Source organism: Colletes gigas, unplaced genomic scaffold (assembly GCF_013123115.1).
Source record: "Colletes gigas isolate AHSC1104 unplaced genomic scaffold, ASM1312311v1 Colletes_gigas_Sc00005, whole genome shotgun sequence".
Classification (NCBI taxonomy): domain Eukaryota; kingdom Metazoa; phylum Arthropoda; class Insecta; order Hymenoptera; family Colletidae; genus Colletes; species Colletes gigas.
The window spans coordinates 9,803,442-9,830,262 of NW_025106634.1; the positions used below are offsets into that span (position 1 = coordinate 9,803,442).

The 26,821-nt window shown below is 41.8% G+C and overlaps 2 protein-coding genes across 4 annotated transcripts in view; one reads left to right on the forward strand and one right to left on the reverse strand.

The window, feature by feature from the left end:
- On the reverse strand, window positions 1-26,627 carry LOC122395414. Of its 3 annotated transcripts, XM_043392961.1 has the most exons (8): window positions 26,104-26,627; window positions 11,062-11,185; window positions 8,849-8,854; window positions 5,631-5,741; window positions 5,413-5,550; window positions 5,233-5,330; window positions 3,287-3,452; window positions 1-246 (listed from the first exon to the last, which is right to left on the reverse strand). In XM_043392961.1, the coding sequence occupies exons 1-8, from the start codon at window positions 26,227-26,229 to the stop codon at window positions 143-145; spliced, it is 873 nt and encodes a 290-aa protein (XP_043248896.1). In that variant the 5' UTR covers window positions 26,230-26,627; the 3' UTR covers window positions 1-142. The 3 variants fall into 3 exon arrangements, with proteins under 3 accessions (XP_043248896.1, XP_043248894.1, XP_043248895.1); XM_043392959.1 differs by lacking the exon at window positions 8,849-8,854; XM_043392960.1 differs by lacking the exons at window positions 3,287-3,452; window positions 8,849-8,854 and adding an exon at window positions 3,530-3,695.
- The window catches only part of LOC122395415 (protein C10), a 32,276-nt gene that overhangs the window by 1,866 nt on the left and 3,589 nt on the right, over window positions 1-26,821 (forward strand). The window lies entirely within an intron of this gene.

Sequence of the window (26,821 nt, forward strand, 5' to 3'; positions counted from 1 at the left end):
GTCTTGATTTTTGCTTTTTTTTTTTTGTATCGTTCCTATGGGAAACGTCGTTTGCCAGATTCCATTTTGTTCGTTGCGAGCACGTACACGGTCCGCGCTCGAGACTCTTTCCTCCATAGACGCGCGATCACGTGGATTCCTTTCAATAATTGTACGGCCCGTATTGCGATCCGTGATAGTACGGTCCTGGATACGCTGCAGGTGCCGGGTATCCGGCGTACGCGTACTGTTGTTTCTGAGGATACACTGAAAACGCAAACGAAACACGTTAGATCGAACCCTTCTTCCGGTGGCATGGTTCTTAGCCCGAGGGTAATTATCTTTCCCGCGTGTGTCACTCGACTATTGTTATTCGTAGAATAGGTTAGGTGTATAGGGTGCCCCGTTTTAATCTATAGACGCACGTCTTTAGGTTATACCCGGTTCAACGAGAACTGGCAAGAAATACGACGCGTGATCAGATCAAGAAACGTAATATTCAGATTCCTACACATTAATACGATATTATTAATTAAATATTGAGGTATGGAAAACTATATTTCGCGTCGATTTTGTGTTTCGACTGTCAGAATTTAACGTATCAATATTATCGTCCAATTACCAAAATTATTGTACCCAGATTATGATCAGATCAAGGACGAAACGTAATATCCAGATTCCTACACATTAATACGATATTATTAATTAAATATTAAGGTATGGAAAACTATATTTCGTGTCGATTTTGTGTTTGAACTGTCGGAATTTAACGTATCAATATTATCGTCCAATTGCCAAAATTTTTGCACAATGACGAACAATATGTTCAACGTATTTTCTCGAAATGAATTTATTACATTTGCAAATGTGAACGTTGTATTATTTACTGCAATATAATTGTTAGATTACGATCAAATCGTTTCAATTGGATTTAATGCGTCATGCGAGGGCCCTTCGCAGGGGGGCGCTAAAAAGCGTCCCTGCGCAGTAACTTTCACAGCAGCCACTCGTCTGTGGCGGCAGCACTGTCGGTTATGTGAACTTTCTGTTTATATTTCCCGCCAATTCTCGTTGGATCGTGCAAATATGGCTACTCGAATGAAATGAGCACTATAATTGATGGTTCGTGAATCGAATTAACCTTCAAACGCGTGCAGGAAGATGTACTGTGACTATAGCGTCTGTTTTGTACGGTTGCTTATTACACAAATACATGACTTAGTATTTAGGGATACCCTATACAATTCGTTGGTCGTTAACGGGAAACAAACCAAGAATTTCGTCGATAATGACCGATCACTATTAGCATGTAATAACAACAGGTGACTAAGAACCACTTCCGTATATCCTAGGTCTAATTGCCAAGCGAAACGTGCATTTCAATTCGCCTTTGTATTCGACTCGAACGTAATTGTTTCCGCCTACGGGGCGATAAGAAATCGAGGACGAAATCCGATTGCTTCGACGCGTACTCGGTTCCTTGACATTCAAACGCGTACTATGACCGCTCGATAATTGCGGTCTTCGACGTCCATAGTTGCCTCTCGTGTAAATGCAATTAACGGTCGATCGTTCCGTTCAATAAGGCGCGTGAAAAGTTAAAAATAAAACGAAGCCTATGCTCCGTGGGCGTTCGAGACAATGGAGAAGATCGTTCTCTTTCGAGACAAACAGAATGTTCGTTTCTATGCAGAATGAACGTAAATTGAATTTGCTCGAAAATACCACAAAGCTGGATAAACGAAGCAATTTTTAAACGGAAATTTGATACATCGTTAATCACCAATTTAACTTAAAAAAATTTCGAATTTTTTAGTGACGTTTTAAATGTTGTAGAGTTTTCTAATTTTTGCCAGCTTTTCGGCGTTTTCGAACAGTTCGCGGCTGCGCATAAGAGGCGTCGTAGGATCGAGCGTAAAATTAGGCAAGTGTGTCGCTTTCCATGGGGCTACTTGAAACGCACCTGTAGATACCTCGTAGCATCGGTGGTTTCCGGTTTTCGATATTTTTTTTGCGTAGGAAACAGCCATTTAACGCGATTGCTTTAATCAAGAGCTGAATTAATAGAATATTACCGATGTTTAAATACGATTTACAAGACAGCCTCGAACACGATGCCCTCCTTTCGCGACGAAAAGAAAACATGCAATATTTCTAAGAACGAAGCATAAAGTGTCGTTTAAGATGAATGTAAAACGGAATTATCGATCGTCCAAAGAGATCGCGCTATTTAGAAAGTTTCCCCCAGGAGCGTGACAAAATTGCTCCGATCCACGATGGAAACAGACCGTGAGCCGAAGGAGTAAGTGTTTCGCGAAGAAACGATCGAGCATTCTTCTTCCCACGACATCGATAACATCCGGCGATCGATTTCATCCCGTCGATCTCGATCCAGAGACGTTATTATCGTAACAACGTGCGGGGTTACCTCTTAAATTAATGGGCATCCGAACGTCAAAATTGACCATAATCTTATATACAACGATATTACTTTCGTACGGGAGTGATTTCTCTAGTTAAGATGTTAAACAAGCGAGCAATGTTTCGTCTCATTTCCTGGTGGCGTGGTATTCGGATTAGTTTGTTAAATCTATTATTACTCAATTCATAATGAATGGATTCTGATACCTATACTCAAAGGCGAAATTTATTGGTATTTTATTAATAACGGATCAGCAATGATGCAATACTCAACTTGTCGATACAGAAGCAATAAATGTCTTTGTTAACAATCAAAGTTATTTAAAAAAGAAAAAAATGTACGCAAGTTTCAGTTCAACGTACATTTAATTATGCTTCAAAGTCGTTTTTGTTGCATTCCATCGTTATTATTTTCTTACAACACTGTTTGCCCGATTTCTACTTTATATAATCCATATTTTTACGCTCTGCCTATCGATTACGTTACCTCTGTATCAACTTATGTTTCTTTGGATACTTTGTTTCTTTTTTATTCACCAAACTGATTCAAGTTAGTGGAACGCCATTTTCGGGGTCAACCCAGTAATCATGAATCAAAGTTAGTGGAACACGGTGTACAAGCAGACTCCTTTCTTCCTATCGACGAATATTCAACTTATTATAATCAACTTATAATAAACCACCGTCGTGATGGAAGCTCTCAGAGAATCGTGACTAATCGACGATCGTTTGGTCCAAGTTTAATTAAAAAAGAATGATATCTAGTTACACTCGGTGTAGTTTGAAATCGAATTATTTGGGTAATCGATTGTTTCTCGAGCGATCGTTAGGAGTCTGCGTGGACGCGTCGCGTCCGCGGCAAAAGCAAAAGGTGTTAAATATGTACCAGGCATGATGTACTGCATGTTCATCGCCTCCTCGCGCATTCTCTCGCCCCTCAAGCAAATCGCCGCAGCGCTAAACAAGATCGCGCTGACCAACGACCAACCGACGCCGACCCAAGCGACCACGTACGACCAGTCGTACGAGATTAGCGAGTTGTCCTTCAGGACCTGGAACCGCGTTCCGAGAAAAAAAAAAAAGAGATACGGGGGAAGTTAGTCCGATCGTTTCAGGGTTATCGTGTCACCTGGCATGATGTACTGAACGTTCTGCGCCTGTTCGCGCGCATGCTCCCGCCGTAGGCAGGACGCCGCGGTCAGGAACAGCGTCATCGTGCCTAAACACGTCGCCACCCCCAGCCAGGCGAGGTAAAACGACCAGCCGTACCACTGCACCGCGTTGTCCCTTAAAACCTGCGGGCAAATCCATCTGTAAACTAGACAATATCGTCAATTGGCTAGTCAGTTTACTGCTTGATAGTTTGAGTAGCTCATAGCTCTCCACCTCGTCCCCTTTGACTCGTTTCCATCCTTCCAACATCCATGGTAGTCGGTTTACTCCTTGGTACTTTCAACTGACTGGAAATAAACTATATATACTCGCGAACTAGACAATATCGTCAATATCAAATTGTCTAGTTTACTCCTTGATAGTTTGAGTAGCTCATAGCTCTCCATCTCGTTCCCCTTTGACTCGTTTTCATCCTTCCAACATCCATGGTAGTCGGTTTACTCCTTCGTAGTTTAAACAGACTGGAAATAAACTACATATACTCGCGAACTAGACAATATCATCAATTGGCTAGTCAGTTCACTCCTTGATAGTTTGAGTAGCTCATTGCTCATAGCTCTCCACCTCGTCCCCTTTGACTCGTTTCCATCCTTCCAACACCTATAGCAGTCGGTTTACTCTTTCGTAGTTTAAACAGACTGGAAATAAACTATACAGGGTGTCCCAACGTCTTAGTACAACAGTATTATTTAAATTGAAATATCCCCTGAACTACTAATTTTTCGACGTTACACAGTCAGTACTTTTTTATAACGATTCTCCAGCTGAATCGATCGATGTATTAAAAAATACCTCGTTCCATTTGAAAAAACAAAGTTGACCTTTATATGACCCTTACGCGTCCACTCACGAAAAAACTAATAACATCGGAATATGCTCCACTCGATACCATTCAAGCCTACGCTGAAACATTTTTTGTTACGAGTAACAATGGCGAGAAAATCAACATGTCGAAATCGGGGGAGACACCCTGTATATACTCGCGAACTAGACAGTATCGTCAATATCTATTGGCTAGTTCACTCCTTCATAGTTCGAGTAGCCTAGAAAAAGATCGATTTAGACTAAAAAGTGTGCAAGCTTGCATCGAGTGTCCAACAGTGGAACATTTGTATCAACTGTTTGCATCCTTGCGAACAAACGTTTTGCAATTTCCCGTGTGGAGTCCTGTTCTGGAACACCTATTACGTTAACACACAAAGCTTGAGACTGTATCGTTTCTGTGCAAGTTCCTCGTGTTACAAAGTATAGCCTAACGAGGCAACGTTCGACTCCTTAAATCTCTCTTGGGCCGTGTTTCAGCGAGATTCTTTGCCCGAGATCCCGTCGTCGGGGAGATAGAAAAGTTTTCTGGTATTTAAAGTGACCAGCGACTTTCTAAATTACACAAGCCCGTTGCAATTGCAAGCGCTTATCGCGTATTGATGCACACATCGACAGATTGAACGACGCCGGAAATCTACGAACAATGACGTAACTAATTTCAATATTGTATAATTGCTCGGGGAACCGTATGATCGGTGTCCAGCGAAAATATCTATAAACGAGCATAATCGACGCAAAGTATGGTGATATAAGCAAGTTTCTAACCGGCGTCGGTCGTTAGAAATCGAACGTTTACGTAGAAGTATTTTTGGACAAATAACAAATATTACTCACGTTGCTCCATTGTTGGTAGTATTCTTCACCGACGATCTTTTCTTTTTCGTAGTATTCCACTCCGTGCCAGAGTCCCATGGCGCTGGCGCTCAGGAGGCCTAGATTATCGACAGATTTTCCATTCACAAACGCGATACAAGTTTCTCAAGTCAGAAATAACTAATATTAAATGATACTGACACGCCAGCAGCATCAAAATCGCGGTTGCAGTGATGTTTCCGGGCGATCTCTTCCAACAACCCACCACGCCCGTCCAAAAGGCGGTGAAGATCGCTACGAATCCCACTATAAACAGAGCTATCACCGATCTGCCCATGTCTGGAAGACAACCATCGAATTAAAACTTAAAATAACATCCTCAAAAGCTCGATCGTTAGGTTCGAATTCGTTGTACGTACGAAGTCGAGTCATCGCGTCGTCGGAGAAGCTCTTGGTCAGATTCTCTTCATCGGGGATGAAGTAGTTGATGTTCATACAGTGCGTCTCCACCGGACTTAGGTATGTTTGAACTGCAACAGATCGCCAAAGCAAGAGATCAGTTTGTCCCCTGTGCGTTTAATTGGCGCGCGTTGTACGAAGATGCAGCCAATTTAGGAAGTTTCGCGGCTCTTGGCGACTAATTGGCGCGCGCACCGATGGTAGTTCGCTCTGGAAACGTTCTAATTTCGGATCGAAACGAGTAGGAACGCGCACGTGTCTAATAGCCGGTTGCAAAATGAACCGGTGCTCGGTTCTTTGTACCTTAGACGGTCGTAAACACACAAACTCATCGAGATTCGTTGTATCTGGAGTTTTGGGACAACATCAGCGAGCTTTGATACGGAATTGTAGTAGCCAGGCGTGTTTAAGAATCTTTTTCATTTGTTTTACTTGGACAAACGGAACGGGCTACTGACACTAATTTTGACTACTTCTAGTTGGAAAAATTTGTGAACATTACCGAAAGAGAAGAATATTGCATAGCTTCTTTAGAAAAAAAATACGTTTTACAATGGAAGAGATCCTCTAGAAAGGAACACCGGGGCGTAATGACGTTAATGGTCTCGCGGAACTCGAGTCGTGCAAGTGTTTCTGTCCTGGCTAAGAAATATAGTCGAGGATTCGAGAGACGTTCACTTACGCTTCTGGCCGGCTTCGAAGCCTGAATAATTCTATGGGCCCATTATTCGAAAAGGTCCGGATTTTCTCACGACGAGAGACGCACGCATTTTCTAAACTTCACCGCTCCGTAACGGCGATTCCAGTTTGTCCGGAAGTCTCGAGTTTCACGAAGAACCTGTATCCTTCGGCGAAAGAACTGTCCTGCGTAGAATCCGGAGGATCCTAGCTAGAGTTACTACCGGTAGCCTACAGTCGTTCGTTTCGCGTCTCATCTTTATCGAGTTCGAGGAAGGAAGAAATTGGTGGCGAAAACACCGGTGAATAGAAAGTACCGCGAGATTGTTGGGAATCGGAACAACCACGGGGACTTGTTCCCGTCGTTCGAGCGGAAAACAATCGAAATGATCGATACATCGTGTGCACCGTCTTGTACCGTTCTTCGACCGCAAGCTCCTTATCGGTTTCGACGTTCCGTTCGCTTCCGGCGTTCCGCTTCCGGCTCCCTGTTCGATTTATTTATCGTACGTGAGGGTCTCGACAAAGGGGAAGGGGAAATCGATTCGCCGTTAAGAGTCTAGGCAAAATTTAACCTGAAAACATTCGACGTTACCAGCCTAATAATTGCGCCTAATTTAATTTACCGCTGGGAACAGAGTGGCGCGATGAATTACGAGGAATGTTTCGGGATGCACAGGATTAATTTCACGGTGGCTCTCTAACGCGTTAGCGATTGAATTTAATGCAGATTCGAGGTCGACGCACCGCGTCGCGGCGAAATATTCCCCCGATATTCCCACCTTCGGGCAGAAATCGTCCTACAAAATGGAGGTCAGGCGCGCGGCGACCACCGAAGACGCGTGCGTGAAAAATTTCAAGAAACCAGTCAACGACCGGTTTCGGTCAATTTTTATTTCACTCCATATTTTTTTACACGCGCACGTATGCGTACGTGATGCGTTCGTGTCGGTGGTACGATCGTAATTACGATGTCCTACGATCGTCATGGTTCCTCATCCTGAATGGCGTGGCGATGCCGTCTTAACCGGTGTACAGTTAGCCACGAGTCAACGATCTTGGCATGGCGCCTCGTTTAGGCGAAACTAGATTCGAAGAAGGTCGAGGAAACGGCCGTCACCGACTGAATTTCAACCATTTCGAACGGTACGCGCCACTCTGCACATCCCTTAGCCCGGCTGGATGTGGAAAGCTTAATGAGACACTCGAGTTACATACGCGATGCAAGTGTCTCTACCCACGCTCCTTCGACACTCCATTCCACGGTGTAATTCATAACCGAGTTTCCGTCTCTTTCGATCTGTGCAATAATTTTTCGTCATTTTTCTCGCTCAACTCTCTGAATTTTTATCTCAGGAACTCCTTTGTCCTTTGTCCAAACCAAAGAGATATACACTTGAAAATTACAAAATACAATAATTTTTAATCAACGTAAATTTCAAATAACAAGATCGAAATATAATTTGGAGTGCAAAGGGTTACCAGAGCAAGGCAATTTTATCTAACCCGTGCAATACGCGTTGATACTTGAAAGTTTACTTCTGCTCGGTTTAGGAAAATTTCTTTTAGAACGCTATCTACTATCCGACGATTATGAAAGTACCGTTGCATTTACCGTCGTTTACACCTATTACTACGCCATCTTACCGTAGTCGTTAATTAATTATTCATCTCGCCTTACGTTCGCGGTTCTTTCATCTAAATAATGTTTCCTTTTCGTGGGTATTTCGTTCCCGAAAGTAAAATATCAAACGAGTCGACAAATATTTGTAGAAAGTCGTACGTTTGCTCGAAGAAAAAATAGATTCCATTTTGTGGGACCGCGAATGGCCTTGAAATATTAACGCTTCCGCCCACGAACTCCTTTGGTCTCCCGTACTCCATCTTTTCGATTCATCTTACTTTTCTGCTAATATCCAAGCAAAGTCAAGGTCGCGATCGAGACTATTTGCAAGTTCATTCTTGAATGAGTTATTCTCGAGAAGGTCGGCGAATTGCAATTAATTCGATCGCAGTTTTCTCTGTCGGGATTCCTGGAAGGACAGGAAACCCGTGAAAGCATCGCGACATTAACGCGACTTTTTCTTTTCACCGCGTGAAATGTCTTTCGAAAGTAGTATTTCGTAGATGAGGAATGGTTAAAAAGTACCGTTGCCCACGAAAGACGAGCTACACGAATGCCAGCCGGCTTTAAGTGTGTACAATGTATGTGCACGGTTCCCCGTACACTTTGCAGCCGGTGATAGTGCGTTGCATTCTGGGTCACGTGCTTTTCGATACGCGTGTGCACGATATGCCAGTGCCGTATAAAAAACGCCGACACCTTTTACAATCTAGCCAAGGCATTTCCTCGTCTCTTAATTATCTCGAGGTATCGTGGAAGTCAAATCAGAAAAGATAGTTTTCAGAAAAATCCATTTAAACAGAAGGATCGATAGGTATACCTTCGTTAACCTTTTGCACTTATATATATACTTAAATTATATTTCAATTTTGTTACCAGCGCCTTTAAGTGTTTTATTTGAAATTTACCTGTTGAAATATCTGTTTTGTTTACGCTGTTCTTGCATTTTGTAACTTTCAAATGTACGATATCTCTTTGGTTTTGGACTTGAAAAAATGTCGAAAAGGAGCTTCTTGTCGAATCACACTCATCATAGGAGTGCAAAAGATTAATTTTACGAGTTCGGTGATAAGCTTTCGAACATATATTTCTAAGACTATATTCATTGAGAAAATAAGGGGAAAAAATCGACTTTTTCGGCGGTTTACAATAGAAGACCCTCTCTTATGTCTCTGTATCCGAGAATAAGAGCTGTTTCGCGCAAGCAGCCGGAAGTTAGGCAGGCCTTTGTGCTGTAAATTACCTGAATCGCACGTAAACTCGATGTCTGTGCGAAAGAAACCCTGAATTTCAATGCTGCGTCCATTAGAGAGACACATCCTCGACAGCGAAACTTTCCACCGGACATTAGAAGATTGCTACGAATCTTACAGCGATATTGTTTCAAATCTCGCGTACTCGAGCCTTAAAACCCGTGTACGATCGATCCAGCTTCTTCTCATTATCCCTGATTTTTCACTATCGGCGGAGAACGCCGGAAAATGCATCGCGTTTGGCTCCCTTTCACGAACGCGGTTTCTTTTATTATGCAAACGAACTTTCCCATTTGTCGAATCGTTCGAGAATTCTACGCTGACCGTAGACTCTAAAATGCACTTTTAAATCGCAAGAGAAAAGAAATTTATATACTCGATGAATGACGACGACCATCGGTCAGCCATTATTAGTTTTCTTGGATTCCAACACTTTATTTAAGAAAAGAAAACTCGTACTATTACGTCGACCGAAGACTAGACTCTTTCTGGCCGTTTTTCGATATTGCAGGCGTTTACATGTTGTTGGTAGAAATGGGTAGAGGTAGGGACGATGATCAAGGGATAGTAAGGATTAGAAATCAGTTTCTAGTTTCTTGTTTCTTGTTTCTTGCGTAAATAAATATTCTAACTATTCGAGCATTGTTCCGTGGTTAGTTTCGAGTGGTCCACGGATAGAAAAATGAAAGCAAACTCGTAGAAACTCGGAAGACGTCACGTTTCCTTGGACCATCGCGTGCGCGAGCAATTTCGCGAGGATCTAAGATGTTTCCTTTCTCCCGGCCACTGCGTGCAACCGATCCGTCGATTATAAACTCTTAACCTATTACGTTGGATCGAATAACCCACGACATTACGGTATCGTAACGTAGAAAGTCTCGTAAAGGCCGGCTCCGGACGAGCCTCCGAGGAGGAACTCGCGAGAAATCGGTTCCAGCCGCCAAGACACGTTGCTTTTTCATCAAATAAATCCACGAGCACAGTGGTCCATTTGCATATCGAACGCAGCGATGGATTATGATCGATACGTTACACCCACCTCTATCCTCTAAACGGTCAATTAATCGTCGAAAGTGAGATTTTGCGAAACAAAATTCGATGGTATCGCGAGACAGTGAAATGTTTCCAAAGTGAACGGAGAATTGCATGCGGCGTGCAATTAACAAAGTTGATCGTGCTCCTAATCGATTACGATAGCGAATTTAAATGTTGCTTCGAAGTTTCTATTCTGATTGGTTCTGTACTTTTTGAACTCGCGAACAAAATCGTAAGAACGAAAGTTGCTCGGTTTTGGTGGAGAAAGTACGCTAATGGGAAGATTATTTTTTTTATCAAGGTCATCGTTTCTGGGTTTTCGAGGTCTACATAGCGATGAAGACGTTCAATTTGTCCCATAAAATATCAAGATATTCAACTCGAACTACTCATTAGTTAGTTTATCTATCCATTGTGTCTATTTTCAATAATGATCATTAGACTGCGGATCTACGTGCAAATTCATATTTTTATTAATAAAATTAATGAAATTGGAGCTTTGTAGAGGGCTGTCTCAACCCCTAGATATAGCCCTTATATTCCTGCATATTAACTAAATTCTGTAGTTTTTTGAAAATTAAAATTTCCCATAAATGCATAAACATCGAATGACAATAAACATGGGAGGTATTAGAATTGAAAAGAATAAATTACAGTCGCGAGTACGCGTTAGATGCAAGTGTAAAGTACAGTTATGCACAGCTATTAACGTAACCTTGCGGATAACGAAAATAATATAAGTATCGCTTAAGCAACGTCGAATCGTCCAAGGATGGAAAATGAAGTATTTTTACGGCTTACCAGTCGGAGGTCGTTCTTTGGGATAGCATATCCTGAAGAGACCTTGCGTCCTCGTGTAGTAATAGTACTTCGTGTTCATTTGCTCCACCAAGTGGCTCTGCTCGGCATGCTTGGCTGCGTATTGCTGCAACGAAACAATTTATCCGAGTGATTCACGTTGTCCAGGATCCCTTTCCTTTTGTATTTACGCAACCGGTACGGTTTTATTAATTAATCATTCCGAACGATCGACAATCCACGGAGTCAATGGAGTAGGAAATAAAGAACGAACTCGAGTCGCATGCAGATGAGACGCACGAGTCGTTCGCTTTCTGGCAATATTCACGATCGTTAGAAAGCGAGAAAGTAAGAATTTCAAGGAACAAGAGTTCCCCTTCGAAGGAACGTCTTCGAAAGGAGCTGGTTGAAAACACTGGCGAATAAATCGATGGAAATTATACGCGAAACGTTCCAGGCTGATTTCAGGAAGCCGCTGTTTCCTAATGTCGGGAGCAATCTATCGCTTGGTAATCGACTTGTACCGCGATCGAATCGGAAAACCGCATTCGGGCCGCGTGTTTTGCCTAATAATAAAAAGCAACAACTTTTCTTTAACCCTTTTAGTGCTGAAAAAATTCGTGTTTTTTTTTAATAAATATGGTTGGCGTCGTATGGAAAAGTTGTTTAGTACTTTTTTGTAGGTATCCATAAGCTCTACTTCAGAAAAAAATTTCATTGAGATATGTCCACTACTGTCGGAGTTATGGCCGTTTGGAAATTCCACCACATTTATGGAGTTTTTCTTATTTTACGGGGTCAAGGAGCAACTTTTCCAATATTTTTAGAATGTCTATATATTCTTCGCTAAAATACGCGTTAATTGCTTTTTGAAATATTAAAATCGTCCATTCTGTTCAGAAGTTATGACGTTTTAAAGATATGTATCAAATTTCAGGGAAGCATTTGTGGGTTTCACATTAGATTTTCGGTAAAGAATTTTTTTCTCGAAAATGCGTAGGATTTCGAGGGTATGCCTATTCACAAAAAATAATTGTAATTGACCATTTCAACTGAAAATAATTTTTTTAGAACGATTTGAAACTTTTCAATTTCGTCGAAAAATTTGTCTACCTACTCGAATTTTTTTCTCGAAAATGCGTAGGATTTCGAGGGCATGTCTATTCACCAAAAATGATTGTAATTGACCCCCGCAATCGAAAATAATTTTTCCAGAACGATTTGAAGTTTTTTTTTTCCGTTGAAAAATTTAGGCACAATCCCCTGTCGATTCTTCTTAAAAATTCGTTTTTTTTGTTTAATAAATTTGGTTGGCGTCGTATGGAAAAGTTGTTTAGTACTTTTTTGTAGGTATCCATAAGCTCTATTTCAGAAAAAAATTTCATTGAGATATGTCCACTACTGCCGGAGTTATGGCCGTTTGGAAATTGGACCACTTTTATGGAGTTTTTCTTATTTTACGGGGTCAAGGAGCAACTTTTCCAATATTTTTAGAATGTCTATATATTCTACACTAAAATACGCGTTAATTGCTTTATGAAATATTAAAATCGTCCAATCTGTTCAGAAGTTATGACGTTTTAAAGATATGTATGTAATTTCAGGGAAGCATTTGTGGGTTTCACATTAGATTTTCGGTAAAGAATTTTTTTCTCGAAAATGCGTAGGATTTCGAGGGTATGCCTATTCACCAAAAATAATTGTAATTGACCATTTCAACTGAAAATAATTTTTTTAGAACGATTTGAAATTTTTTAATTTTGACGAAATATTTCATACCTTCTCGAATTTTTTTCTCGAAAATGCGTAGGATTTCGAGGGCATGTCTATTCACCAAAAATAATTGTAATTGACCATTTCAACTGAAAATAATTTTTTTAGAACGATTTGAAATTTTTTAATTTTGACGAAAAATTTCATACCTTCTCGAATTTTTTTCTCGAAAATGCGTAGGATTTCGAAGGTACGTCTATTCACCAAAAATGATTGTAATTGACCCCTCAAACTAAATATAATTTTTTTACAATGATTTAAAATTCTCAGATTTTGTCGAAAAATTTCACACCTTCTCGAATTTTTTTCTCGAAAATGCGCAGGATTTCAGGGGTATGTCTATTCACCAAAAATAATTGTAATTGACCATTGCAACTGAAAATATTTTTTTTAGAACGATTTGAAACTTTTCAATTTTGACGAAAAATTTCATGCCTTCTCGAATTTTTTTCTCGAAAACGCGTAGGATTTCGAGGGTATGTCTATTCACCAAAAATAATTGTAATTGACCATTGCAACTGTAAATATTTTTTTTAGAAGGATTTGAAACTTTTCAATTTCGTCGAAAAATTTGTCTACCTACTCCAATTTTTTTCTCGAAAATGCGTAGGATTTCAGTGGTATGTGTAATGACCAAAAATGATTGTAATTGACCCCTGTAACTAAGTATAATTTTTTTAGTGTGATTCTAAATAAAAGATCAGAGCGAACGGTGAATTCTATAGGAACGATATTGTTGTTGGGTGGATTACGCGTGAACCGTGCACGATTGCAGAGGAAATTGCGGAAAGAAAGGAAACGGGTACGCGTGTTACGAATTTTCAGTTCGAAGCTTGTTCGCGTACGGTCGTTTCCTGAAGAAACGAACCCAGAAGGAGGCTTAGAGAGCGCGTTTACTCAACCGTATCGGTTCAAGTTCCGGACTTTCTTGCGATCGAGGATGCACCTCGCATGCCGCCCTCGAAATTAAACGTAATTTCAGATCTTATGACAGCCACGGCGTGTCAGCGCGACGGATAGCAAAACCGTTCTTCTGCATCGTCGGCCAAGTATGAGAATCCTTTTACAGCCACTCTCCGACATGGAAACTAGTTTCTATTTTTCCTTTCTTACCAGCGTTTCTCTTTGAACCGCCTGTCTATTCCCATGCCCATCGTTCGATCCGTGAAACTCAGTCTTTATTAATAAAATTAATGAAATCGAAGCTTTGCAGAGGGTTGTCTCAACCCCTAAATATAATAATTCGTACCTTTTTGCATATCAACTAAATTCTGTAGTTTTTTGAAAATTAAAATTTCCCATTAATGCATAAACATCCGCAGTCTACTAATTACCATCGGTTCAAGCATTTTATTTCAACCAATTTCAAATTCTACCGGGCGTGTAAATCATAACGAAACTTTTTATGTATAATGCGTAGCACTTTGGATATAGCAATTTGTTGATGGAAGCTTCGTTGAAAAGTTATTAACTTAATTTTTTTCTCGAAAGTGCGCAAGATTTCGGGGCTACGTCTGTTCAACAAAAGCGATTGCAATTGACCCCCGAAACTAAAAATTTGTCCACCTATACCTTGTCGATTTTTCGTAAAAATTCGTTCTCCATTTTGAATCAATTTTATTGACGCTCGTGTTAATCGATTCCTGCTAGTCATCGACCCTTCACCGCGAATCGTTGAGCAACGTGTTAATTATTCGCGACTGTTCTTTCGAAGATCGCCGACGTGGCGGAACGAGGACAACGACGTTGCTTAAATCTACCGTGAATAAGTAGTATCCACAAGCTCGGAGCGTGCTACATTTTTTTCCAGGCCTTTTTTTTTTTATCCGTGCATCCACTTACGGAGGAAAAAAATGTTTCATGAATAAAAGAATATTGATATGAAAATATGTAGGTAATTGGATCAGAGGAATGTGCAAATTGATGCACACAACACCGGATAACATCAGCAAAGAAATTGCGTGCATTAAAGACAGTATCGATATCGATCAACGAGAAGTGAATCTAATCGACGGGTCGTGTCGCGCGAATGGGACGAATTATGTTTAAAATTTTCAAGAAGCCATTCTTCTAAGTCTTCTGCAAGCGCAACTGTGCATTCGTAAAATTGTATTTCTAATTTTACACCAGTAAAATGTCTTTGGTGGCTCGGTTAAACGAGTCGATGACCCACAAATAAGTCTTTATGGCGCCATAGTTGTATTCAATACAAATTCATGGATTAAATCGTATATGATCGGTATACAGTTACGTTGCAAAGGAGAAAAACAGGTTATCTAAAGAAAATTCGTGTAAAATTATATTAACGATTATAGTGGCGGTGGTATAAACGATCTAAAGTTTCTGTAACGGATGGAAATGGATCGCGTCTTTGTACGTAAAACCACTTGCATCACAGTCCTCGTCGACGAGCTCCTTTTAAGGGGAACGAGAGAGACCGTCAACAGCAATTTCCAGGACACTTCTAGCGGACCATTTTGTAGAAAGTCCGTCGGCGATTTTCTGTTCCAGCCTCCCGGTAGAAAGTGCGATAAGCTCGAGGTCGCGCGGGAAATCTTCGACCGTATGAATCGCGGGAACAAACAGAAAAAACACTAGAGTTTTCACGGACCGTTTAAAATCCACGTTCCAACGATAGCACGCAACCTGCATTCTCCTGCGTTCGCCCTCATGGCCGATTCCGGTCGAAACGAACCGTTTTCACTGTTTCATGGACGCTGCGTCGCGAACACTGGAAATTCAAACGCTTTGAATCGGCTCGAATGCGATTTAACAACTTGAAACACTCGAAAGACTCGAATATTTTGAGGCTCGAAGAGTGAATCTTGATAGATTTGGTAGCGTTAAAATTTCAAGGTTTTGCAGAATATCTCGCTAGATTCGATCAAAGAAATAGTTATTATTAAAAGCGAAGGGTATAAAAAACGTCCATATTAAAAGAAATTTTGTTCCTCCAAGTCGTTTCTCTGAAAATTGAAACGTTAGGTGCGTCGATTTCAAGAGAAGATCCTAAATAGCCAACAACTTGGAACAGTCGAAGGACTCAAATATTTTGAGTCTCGAAGGACCTGATCCTGGGTCTAGATTCGATCAAAGAAATAGCTATTATTAAACTGCGGATGTTTATGCAAATTCACATTTTTATTAATAGAATTAATGAAACGGAAGCTTCGCAGAGGGCTGTCTGAACCCCTAAATATAATAATTCGTATTTTACTTTAAGTATTTCTTATATTTTTGCATATTAAAATTATATATATATATATAAATATTTAAATTTAATTCTATATTAATTAATAATAAAAAATTTAAAATATAAAAAATTAAAATTATAATATATGTTAATGGATGTAAATTTAATTTTAAAATTGGAAATGAAATTAAAATTAATAAATTTAAAACAATTATCAATTTAATTAAAGTTATTATTTTAGGAATTATTGTCGTTTTTCGAGGATTAAAATTTCCCATAAATGCATAAACATCCGCAGTCTAGTTATTATTAAAATCAAATGGTATAAAAATTTTCCATAAAAAAAGAAATTTTGTTCCACCAGGAGTTTCTCTGAAAATTGAAGCGTTAGGTGCGTCGATTTGAAGAGAAGATGCAAAAGAGCGGGCGCTGATCGCGCAGGAAACTTGAGAAATTCCGCGTCCCACGTTTTTCCTTGATCACAATACGATAATTGGACGGTGAATAGTCGCGCGTTGCAAGATCTTCTTAACCTTGACGAACCACCCATACCTCCTCCAACATTCTTTCCAGAGAATACATAATAGAGGAGCGTCGACGACGGGTGCAGCGATTACACGATTTTTAATATCTCGTCCATCTACGGACGCGTTTTTGCAACCGCGATTGCGTATCTTGCTCCGCGGGATACTTTGTCCGTATTTATTTTGGTCGACTTTCGCAGAGAAATTATCTAAAACTCTTTCATAAATAATGTAACTTCCTTTCTATCTACCTAGTTTTCGTTGCCAAACGGATTCCATTGTAACGCGGGGTTTCAACTTACTTTCTCGCTTTTATTGGCGTACGAATCGCGCTTAGAAAACTACTAAATTTAACGAAACGCTGATCCTTTTCGATCGTGGATTTTTCGAAAAGTATAAATTGCTTTACACCGCGTATTAAATTCAACGACATCAATTTCACCAGTGAATAAGGCTAGCAGCGATTTGTAGAGCAAGGCGCAGTCTTTAAATCGCGATATCGCGCATTAACGAAAGAAACGTTGATACTAACTTCTATAACTGCACTTTTTCTTTTGTTAAAGCTACAAATGGGGACAAAAATTCCAAAAATCGATCCTCGTCGATAGATTATGGTATCCGCTTTCCCAGGAATTCGTGGCATTGAAAATGCCTCCTAACGCCACGAAATGAACCGCGTTTCCTGTGCAATTAGCCAACAAGTAGGTACAGGAGCAGAGAAAAGTTTTAAATACCTATATTATAGATCCCGAATACCCAACGATCACTGTGCCATTTTATCGACTTGGCAACTTTTGGTAAAGACTACGCAAGTAGCAATTATTATATTTGGGGATTGTTGGATTTCCTAACCGTCTCGCGTTGTTACAAAAATCATCTCCAGTGACGATTGTACATGTCTGGAGTTTCTACGAACTCATGGTGTTTATTATAGAAAGATATAGAAAGATTCTGCGGGTGAAGTCACAGTCTTGTAACAGATCTCTTAGAGAACAGAACTGAACTCTTAGATATACCTTTTTCGTACATTCTACCAGTAATTATCGTCGTTTCATTCGAATCACAGCCCTACCTTTTCCAATAGAGATCGAAACAACGATAAATGGTCGAGATCGAAAACCAGATACCATCAGTTTCAGTTTTTTAACGTCTACCAGCTAGCTAGCAAGGTGTGAGCTAGCTAGCTATCAGCTTGCAAAATCGTTCCTCGTTACAACTTTTGTTCGTTACTGTATGTTGGTACGCGATGTGTAACCGATCGAGCGGCGAAAGAAGGAGAGAAACGATGCACGCGTGCTCCGACACGTGAATCGACGTCGCGTATAACGGGTGTACGGTCCTTAATCGTTTGTCAGGCGCGTGTAAAAGAAAAGAAAGAGGCCCCCGGGGGGTGAGGCCCATCGGAGAGGTCCGTCCAGGTCGTTCCAATCTGCTTTCACATCGTTGTTTCGCCACCGCGGTTCGCCCGGAGCGCGGGAACATCGTCGAGAGCGGCGATCTCTTTGACATAGAAAGGAAAACGCGTCTGAATGGGAATCGCGCCGCGGATAGAAAGAGTGTTCCGTCTACCTTAGCCACGAGCCAATTGTCGCGAACGCCCGATTACAAACCGACCATGGATCACAACGGGGCTCCGAACACAAGGTGAAACGATCCCGCGGCAATTAGGCGCGTACTTTTCGCCCGGAGAAACTTAATATCGCGATGAAAGTGCGTTAATTGCTTCGTACTTTTACTCTTACAACTTTTTGGACATTCGCGCGGTGATAGACCTATTTGTTATAATTGTATAACGTTGGTAGGAACTATTTAACGAGAAATCGATACAATAACTATCATTTGTCTCACACGTCTTCTCACTCTCAATGCTCGCTTACGAGTGACCAGTTTCACACACGTTGCTCTTTAAAAGTATACAAATTATTTAGACCATTCACTCGTGTCACACTCATCTCTCGTACAAAATATCACTCACTCCATTTCTATGACAACCATAAGACCTTCGATGTTTGCGTTGTTTCAAACAACGGAGAGACAAGTTGCTTCCAAATATAGTTAACTTTTACCTCTACTTATAGAACGCGTGATATACCGAATTTGGTGAAATAATTTTCAGACGATCTATAGACTCGTACTGTGGAACAAACACGTATAGCGTTTTGCGATGTTAACAACCTTGCGTATGATAAAACGCGAAGTATGGCTGGCGTGGGCAGCAACGCGTAACCATTATACGTCAATGCGTGGGTTGGTAATCGGCAGTAGAGTTTTATTTTGAAAGTTAAACGAGATACGATCTTGGCATAAATCGAAAAATGTCGTACTCGCAACACCAGCGGAAAATATACCCATTCTGAATAACAGAAACCAAGTCAAAGACATATTTACGTTCGTAAGGAATCTTTACGTTATCCAAGAATGTTCCAAACGTCTTCTGTGTTATCGATCCCCCCAAAAGAATTTATCGGATGAGAAAATGATAGAATTTTAGGAAAGATACTTGGAAAAATTAATATTAGAAAACACAATGCCCCAGTAATCGTTGAAAACAATGCTCTAAACGCTAATTAAAACGGATTTCGGTACAGTGTGTAATTAGAATCGTTATAAGAGCACCTGAGGTGCTGGTAAATGCAAATATGAACATAAATATAGCGTTGTCTGAGAAGTTGTCGCGAAGTTATTCCCACCATTTCCTAGAACTGCTTTTACCGTGTTAATTGCCATCTCACTTGCTTTCTCTGCCCCCACTTCCGTCTCCGATACACAGGAACTCCAAAGAGATAACAGCGATAAAATGTCAACTATTTGTCCGAGAACTGGTCGCATCTGGATCGACCAGCGACAGTTTCTCAGGCAGCCTCGTCCTCCTCCAATCACAGATCCACAAAAATCAAATCCAGTCGAGCGAAACAGTTTATTTTTATTTACTTTTGCACCATTGCTTGGAACATCCTGTATCTACTCCGCGATTTAGCGTTTCAGAAGTTACGTAAAACAGGCTCCGTTATTTTTACCACCACGGGACTGCTCGTAAATTAATCGTTGTCGTTGGAAATCGAATTTTGCGATCGAGAAAAATTTCGTTACGGGGAAACTCGACGACTTTTCAGATCATTCTTCGCGACAACCGGTAGTTCAAAGCACGGTTCAATGTCCTTCTGATTCGTTCACCGAATAATTATTATCCGCGGCGAGTGCGTAAAAATGGCGTCGCGAGACACCGTTCACCGCGAAACTCGTTCCTAAATCGCATTTCAGTTTTGTAAACCTCGAGCACGCGTCGAACGCGTTGCAACTTTCATTCCGATTTTTCAACACTCTTGCGCACCGAACCAACCATCGGGTTTCGATTTGATTATAAACTTCTGTGTTCCTCGATTGCACAACCTCCACTCGAACGCATCTTCCTTCTCTATTAATCATTCGATAGTTCCACCCGCGACTGCTGTTCCATCGAAACGTACAAGCTATCTCGGGTCTGCTCTGACCCGTATTTTGATGAAAACGTTTCATTGACCCTTTGCACTCCTGCTCGACATTTTTTCAAATTCGAACCAATAGAATTCAATTTCATTTTCGTATATTCCGAAAGGAAGTATAAGGTTTGTGCAGTTTGCTCAAACAGAGAAATACCCAAAGGAAGAAGGGAAATCAATCTCTTTTTGCGAAACAAGTTTCAAGAGATTTTAGAAATAAAACAGATATTCTAACATGTAAATTTCAAATAAAACAGATATTCTAACACGTAAATTTCAAATAAAGCATTTAAAAGCGTTGGGGGCCGCTGGTAACAAAATTGAAATATAATTTGGAGCGCAAAGGATTAAGATCTAGTTTCATAGAAGGCTACCCCCAGATTTAGCGTCTAGATCGCTTGGCTCACGCAGTCCGTTCTCCTCGAGTTCCTGACAAATTATCCTGCCCCATCTTCCAGACACAGGACGACGGTTCCCGTTATTTCAGGGAATATAATTTCGCTCGGGGATGTAATTTCTCAGCTGTTTCTAGCATTCCTCCCGTGTAATCACCTGTTATGGCTGTTTAAGAATCACACGGCCGGAAGGTGCCTGTAATTTTCGTGTTTTCCTCGGAAAATTTCAATTACCGTGCGCAATCCAGTCGCGTAATCTTCGCTCGGCCCCGAACGCACCTTTCTTCTCCGAGCAATTAAAGAAATCAACGACCCTTCTGTATTTATTTTCTCGGTATTCGCGATCACGTTTCGATCGAAGAAAAAGTTTCTTTCTGGGAATTTCGCGAGTGACAACGACGCGTTAATTAAAGATTAATTTGCCGAGAAGAAATCGTAACGTCAGCGTGTCCGCTTTGTATCGTAATACGAAACGGTGTACACGTCGGCGCAAGGACGCGTCGCGCGCTACCTGTTCCTTTATGATTCGTGCCCTGAATCGATCTTCCGGTTATGTCACGATTTCTTCAATGGAGGCGCAATTATACCTTACGACAGCAATTCCACCGACTGTTTTGTCGACGCAATAAATACATACGCCCGTACGAATTATGCGAGCATTCGGCTTGTGCAACACCCCAGGATTCTCCTCTTTTCAACTTGTTCCCGTTCTCGTCGATGGATAGAATCATTGTCATCATTCGAGGCAACAAAAAAAATCGTCGAAACCGCATCTTGGATATAGAAGTTACAACAATGATCCATGGAGTTTCGCGAACGTGTCAACCCACGCTCGAGAAACGATTTATTAAAATTATTTCCAGACGAAGGGGGAGGTGATAAATACGCGACGCGAATTTCCGTGAGGCCACCGTTCAGATAGACAAGCAACGATCGAACCGGCCAGGAGACAAACGATTTGCGCAACAACGAAAGCGCGACGTAGCAAGATTAAAGGTTTACGATGAAAACGGCATTCCGATCGTTCCTGTAATTCTTCTGGTACCCTTGCAACGGCCATTCTTCTACTTCGAGCCTGCTTGGAAACACGCACCGTGTCATTTAAATGCCTCCGTCGAATTTCGATACCGATTTTCCTCGCTGTTCGTTGAATTCTTAACGTTTCGATTTTTAACTAGCGGTCGATACTCGTTCAACAGCCAAATCGTCGCAATATTCTCGTTCGCGAATATCTAATGATCAGGATGGACTATTAACTCACTCTTCTGTAGGTTTTTGTCTAACTATTTTAATCTTTTTAATCTGTATCGAATTGATCCCTCCTCCACATCCGAATACCTGCTTGACCTCGTCTTTTCGTCATCAAACGGTGTTGTGATTTCACAAGCATCCGAACCTTTCGTACCTCCTGACTCGTATCATCCTCTTTCTTCTTTCATTTTTAAAAAACTTTTTCATAAAGCCAATCACCAGGAAATAAATAATCATCTCTCCACGATAGACTGGGATGGTATTCTTGGTGGACTATCTGTAGATTTTTTATATCAACAGCTCAAATTTGTGATCGATGATTATGTTCCATCCACCGCATTCCTAACTTCTTTATATCCTGACTTTCTGATGAACTTATCGCCCTTATCAAATGTAAAAAAGCACTCCACGGACGTTTAAAAATCACCAATTCCTGCGAAGACTACTCAACGTTTTCCAATGTAAGATCGAGATGTACAAGTCTCTGTAATGTCTGTGTAAATCCACATCTGTAGTTCCTTGCATATTACATCTTTGTACCAAAGGGTTTAATACCCGTTAATAAATGAATAAATAAATAAAAAGTCGATTAATCGACCAGCGACACTTTGTGCCTTCGATAACGAATTTCAACGAAAATTCGGTCGCGTTAGAACGATCGAATCCCAAGAACCGATACCGAGGCGTTGTTCCCGAGGTCAGGGGATCTCGCAATAGCTAAATTCGTGTCACAGCGAGCCTTTTATCGTCAAAGAATCCACGCACATCGCAATTCCCGTTTCGTGTGTCGACTAACGACATCGAAACTGTTGAGCAACGCGAGTCCAAGAAACGGCCAACGAAATATCGAGCCACCTTTCGAGGGGAATCAATGTTCCCAGATAGCAGCTGGTAAACCAGTAAAAAACGAGACTAAGTTCGAGTTACACAAGCGATTCCGTCGCAGATTCTTCGCCAGTTAATCCATGCTTCGAAGCGTGACTAACACGCGAATAGCGACCGTCGAAAACCAAGGTTTCTTCTCCGAGATTCAAGGTTTTCAGGTGCTCAAATTCTGCCTCGCACCTTTGTCTCGTCGCGGTTGCTCTCGCGCCAAGAGGGTGTAACAACCTGTTGCAGCTGCTCCGGAGCTCTCCTCGCGATCAGGTTTTTTCCTTTTTATCGCCCCGGCGGATTTCACGTATTTATTTTATGAAACGATATACATAATATACTGCAAAGTAATGCATCGATCGTTTCGAACCTCGACGAAAGAGATCAAATATGTAGAATGCATTGCAAAAGGGAAACAAGCCAACTGGAACAAAACACTATTCAAGATCGAAATACCGACCTTGAAACATCTATGAAACTCGATCGTCGTTTCTCGAAACTTTTAATAACCGTTCTGGTTCTTCGTGGAACAAACTCTGCTCGAGTTGGTGGAGAATTTGGGGCGGTTGAGCAACGCTCGGAGGATCGTGGCCGGTCCATACACGGTCGAAGGTTGTCGTAAAGGAAAAAAAAGGAGAGAAAATATTATGAAAGGGAAACGGGTACAAAGGTCGACGGGATTCCTGCGCCAAATAAGTTCGAAAGACGGAGGCGCGACAACGTAACTCGCTCGTGGAATTACACGGTTCGTCCTACCTCGTGGCTCTGGTACTCGTTCGCAGAAAGTTATAATCGTTCGCAGACGAGGGGAGACGGTGCAAGTAACATAACTGTACGGATCCTCGCGACGACGAGGGAACCCAGCCGACATTTTTATTCTAATGCCGTGTGCGTACCGGCTGCGATCGCCAAGGTAAACGCGCTTAGGAGACTCGCCACTCGTGAAAATAACAGAGCGACGTACGTCATGCTCGCCTCCATACTAATTCTCAAACTTTCTTTTATTTTTTTCTCTTTAACACCAGATTGCCCGAGGAAGCCATTTTGACTGCTTTTTAATTTCAATTAGAAAAATATAATGACACAATTTCTTAGAATTCTGCGATTTTTCGTGCAACATAATGCGATTATTAATAATTGTAATAACTCCGTTATTATTGCATTTACGAAAAAATGCCAAAGAAGAAAGATAAATGGTTCGAAGAGCACTACATCCGTAGGCCTTTAAATATTTTTTAGATGCAGCAGTGCATGTGCAATGAACAATTGCATCATTTCTTTAAATAGAAATGTATATTTTTTTTTACACAGATCGATTCTCCCGTTCGTTCTGCGTAAAAAATGATTAGGGTACCGTGGCAAAAAAATTATTGGATCTCGAGATATTTTGGAAAAAATGTCTTTATCGAAGAAGATGCTCAAACTGGGTGGAACTGGGTTTTTGGAATGGGAAATTTTTAATTCCAAGACCAGAATACCGAGAAAGTTCGCTGGAAAAGCGACTGTACCGTTTTTCCTCGACGTCCCAAATAAAGAGTCGAAGGAAAGCAGCGCGCAACGAAATCGCGGGGACCTTTGGGAGAAAAATCCCGCGACTTGCTACCGATCCGCGTCAATTGCCATAAAGGAGAGTGCATACGATCGCGGTGCGCCGTGTACCTCGAACGTTAAACACAAAACTTGTCGAGTCAACGCGCTGAGAATGGGCGCGGCTCGGAATGTCGATCGTTCCGCAGGCTCCGGGGGACTAGATCGAGCCAAACAACGCCCGAAATGAAACGATACGAGGCAAAAATCGAGATTCCTCGGTCATCGATGATCGTCGGGTCGGTGCACGGTGACCCAGAAATCTTGGAATTTTTGCTGGGCCAGCGAATTCGCCTCCAATCGAGAAATACTCGACGAAGAAACGCGAAAGAGTTCTGTTCGCGATGAAGTACTGTACAATTTCCACGTGTGAATTAAACTCTTACGCGCGCAGAAACTATATTTTCTCGTTACCTGTTGCGATCGGCGCGAGATAGCTAGATCATAGATCCTTTATTAAGGCCTGATCTCAGTGAGAATTCCTGGAGACTTGAATCACTGAACGTGGAAGGGGATTAAAAGGTGTTTCGATGTAAATACGTAGAAATCGAACGGAATTACGAAAATATAAATATAATTTCCAATTCGTCTCGAGCCCTCGATAATTCTGAAAGAGGTGATATTAATGGAATTAATGGTCTCATCCTTGGCAACTGCTACGGAAGAACGGTATCGTTCGTTACAAGTGCAACACGGCTTCCTCGTGAAATATTTCACGAAAGCTTCGTGAGAACTTCTTCCGCCGAGGAGACTCTCAAGGTCCCCTCGGGGGGTGTACTTGACCTTTGACCGGAACGTTCACCTGCGCCAAGGACGACGGAAGCCCGTGGAGATTCCACTTCCGGCCACGATTCTCAGATCGAACCGTTTCCCCGAAATTTGCTCCCTCCTCAATGTTCATCACAGCTGGTCGAAGCTGTCACTTTTTAACGCAGAGAATTCCAGTTAGTAAATACTGGCACAAAGCTTGGAATTGTAAAACGATTCCGTTGGATAAACTCACGATCTATATTTACTAAAGAAATTAGAAAATCGAAGTAACACGCGTGCAACGATGCACGGAACCGTGCAACCAACGAACTTTCCAACACAGTTTACCGTAATTCGCCCGTGCAACGTGTTGTTAATCGTATTTTAACAACGTTGTCTCTTGAAAAACCAACGATGCAAATTTCCCAACGATCTTTTTCGACCGTATTTCGTTTCGCAAGCTCGATAATCGCGTTCTGCGTCGAACCACTGGATATATCCGGGATGACACAATCATCGATACAAGGAAACCAGTCTTTCTACTACGAAAATATCTCGAATCGTAACATTCCTCCTGCGCGAATCCTTTTCGTAAAAGATCAGAAATAAGATATTTCTAATCCGTTTCTTGCGTAAGAATAATGTTTCTATTGCACGACTATACCCTTGAAAACTATATTACTATCTAAGAATGATACCCTCGACCTTGTAGATCATTTCTTCGTCCGAGAAACGTATCATTTATCAGCAAGGTTGTGTCAGCTCTGTGTTAATCCGTCTTAAAATTTTCTCCTTTTTTTTAACAATTTACCGTAATACCGTAAATTCCTTCAAACATCAGACCAGATACGACTGCCTAAACCAGCTAAGTAACGTACACAGATTCAGATAAGGACCGGGGCCACGGTCAGGACTGTAGAAAGAAATCTTTCACCCAGTGTGCACTGTATCTGTTCCACCGTGTACTCGCGATACGTGAGATCGATGTTTCGAAGGGCTACGGGTACACTTGAGATCTCTGTACGCACTTATGGCAAGCATCAAACTTGACAATGACATAGCGGGCACCGCGAAACGAGGCTCGATTCCACCACTACCGACGAAACGAAAACGAAATAAATGCAACGACACGACCAAGTACACACGGTGTCTAAGAAATAACGGGCACAACGTGACCCGTGGATGGGATCGTCGAAAAAGCGTCTTATCGACGTACGAACCTGGATTTGGGCGCGCTTGACCTCCGTGTAGAGCCAGTTGTCCGTGGAAAAGGCGATCGCCAGGAGGCCAGTGGCAATGATACCGGTTATGGTCGCGAGGGACAGCGTCACTGCTGAACAGGGCATCTTGGTGTATCCTCCTCTTCTTCCTCTTCTTTATTTTCTGACGATTCTTCCCGGTCGCCTCCGTTACGTTCACCTCACACGGCACCACCGCGACGAGCTACGATACTGATACGAACAACAGGTCGTCGTCTTCGAGGCTCCGCGGGCATCCGTGGTGAAAAAAAGATCGTCGCGAAACGGGTCACGGAATCGTTCACGAATCGAGGGACTCCCGTTCGTTGACGCCGATCACGATCGACAGACGAAGCCACGAAACGAAACCCGGGGGGCGCCCCCGATCGAGGAAGAAGAAGAGGACTGTGTACTAGGGACGATCTCTGTACGATGACGACGTCCTTCAGGGTGCGCGATACGCCGCGATACGCATTACTACCATTCTCTCCTACGACAACGACACTAACGGCGCGACTCACCTCGGAGAAAAGCCGAGAACCGACCAAGGAGAGAGAACCGGACCCCAGGTGGGGATGGACGTAGCCCCGGGCAGGTATATTACCTGTGTTTTACCTTCAGCGGTGCTCAATCCCATTTCTCGCTACATCTGCTTGCCCTTCGATACCACGAAACCCTCACCGTGCCCAGAACCCTACCG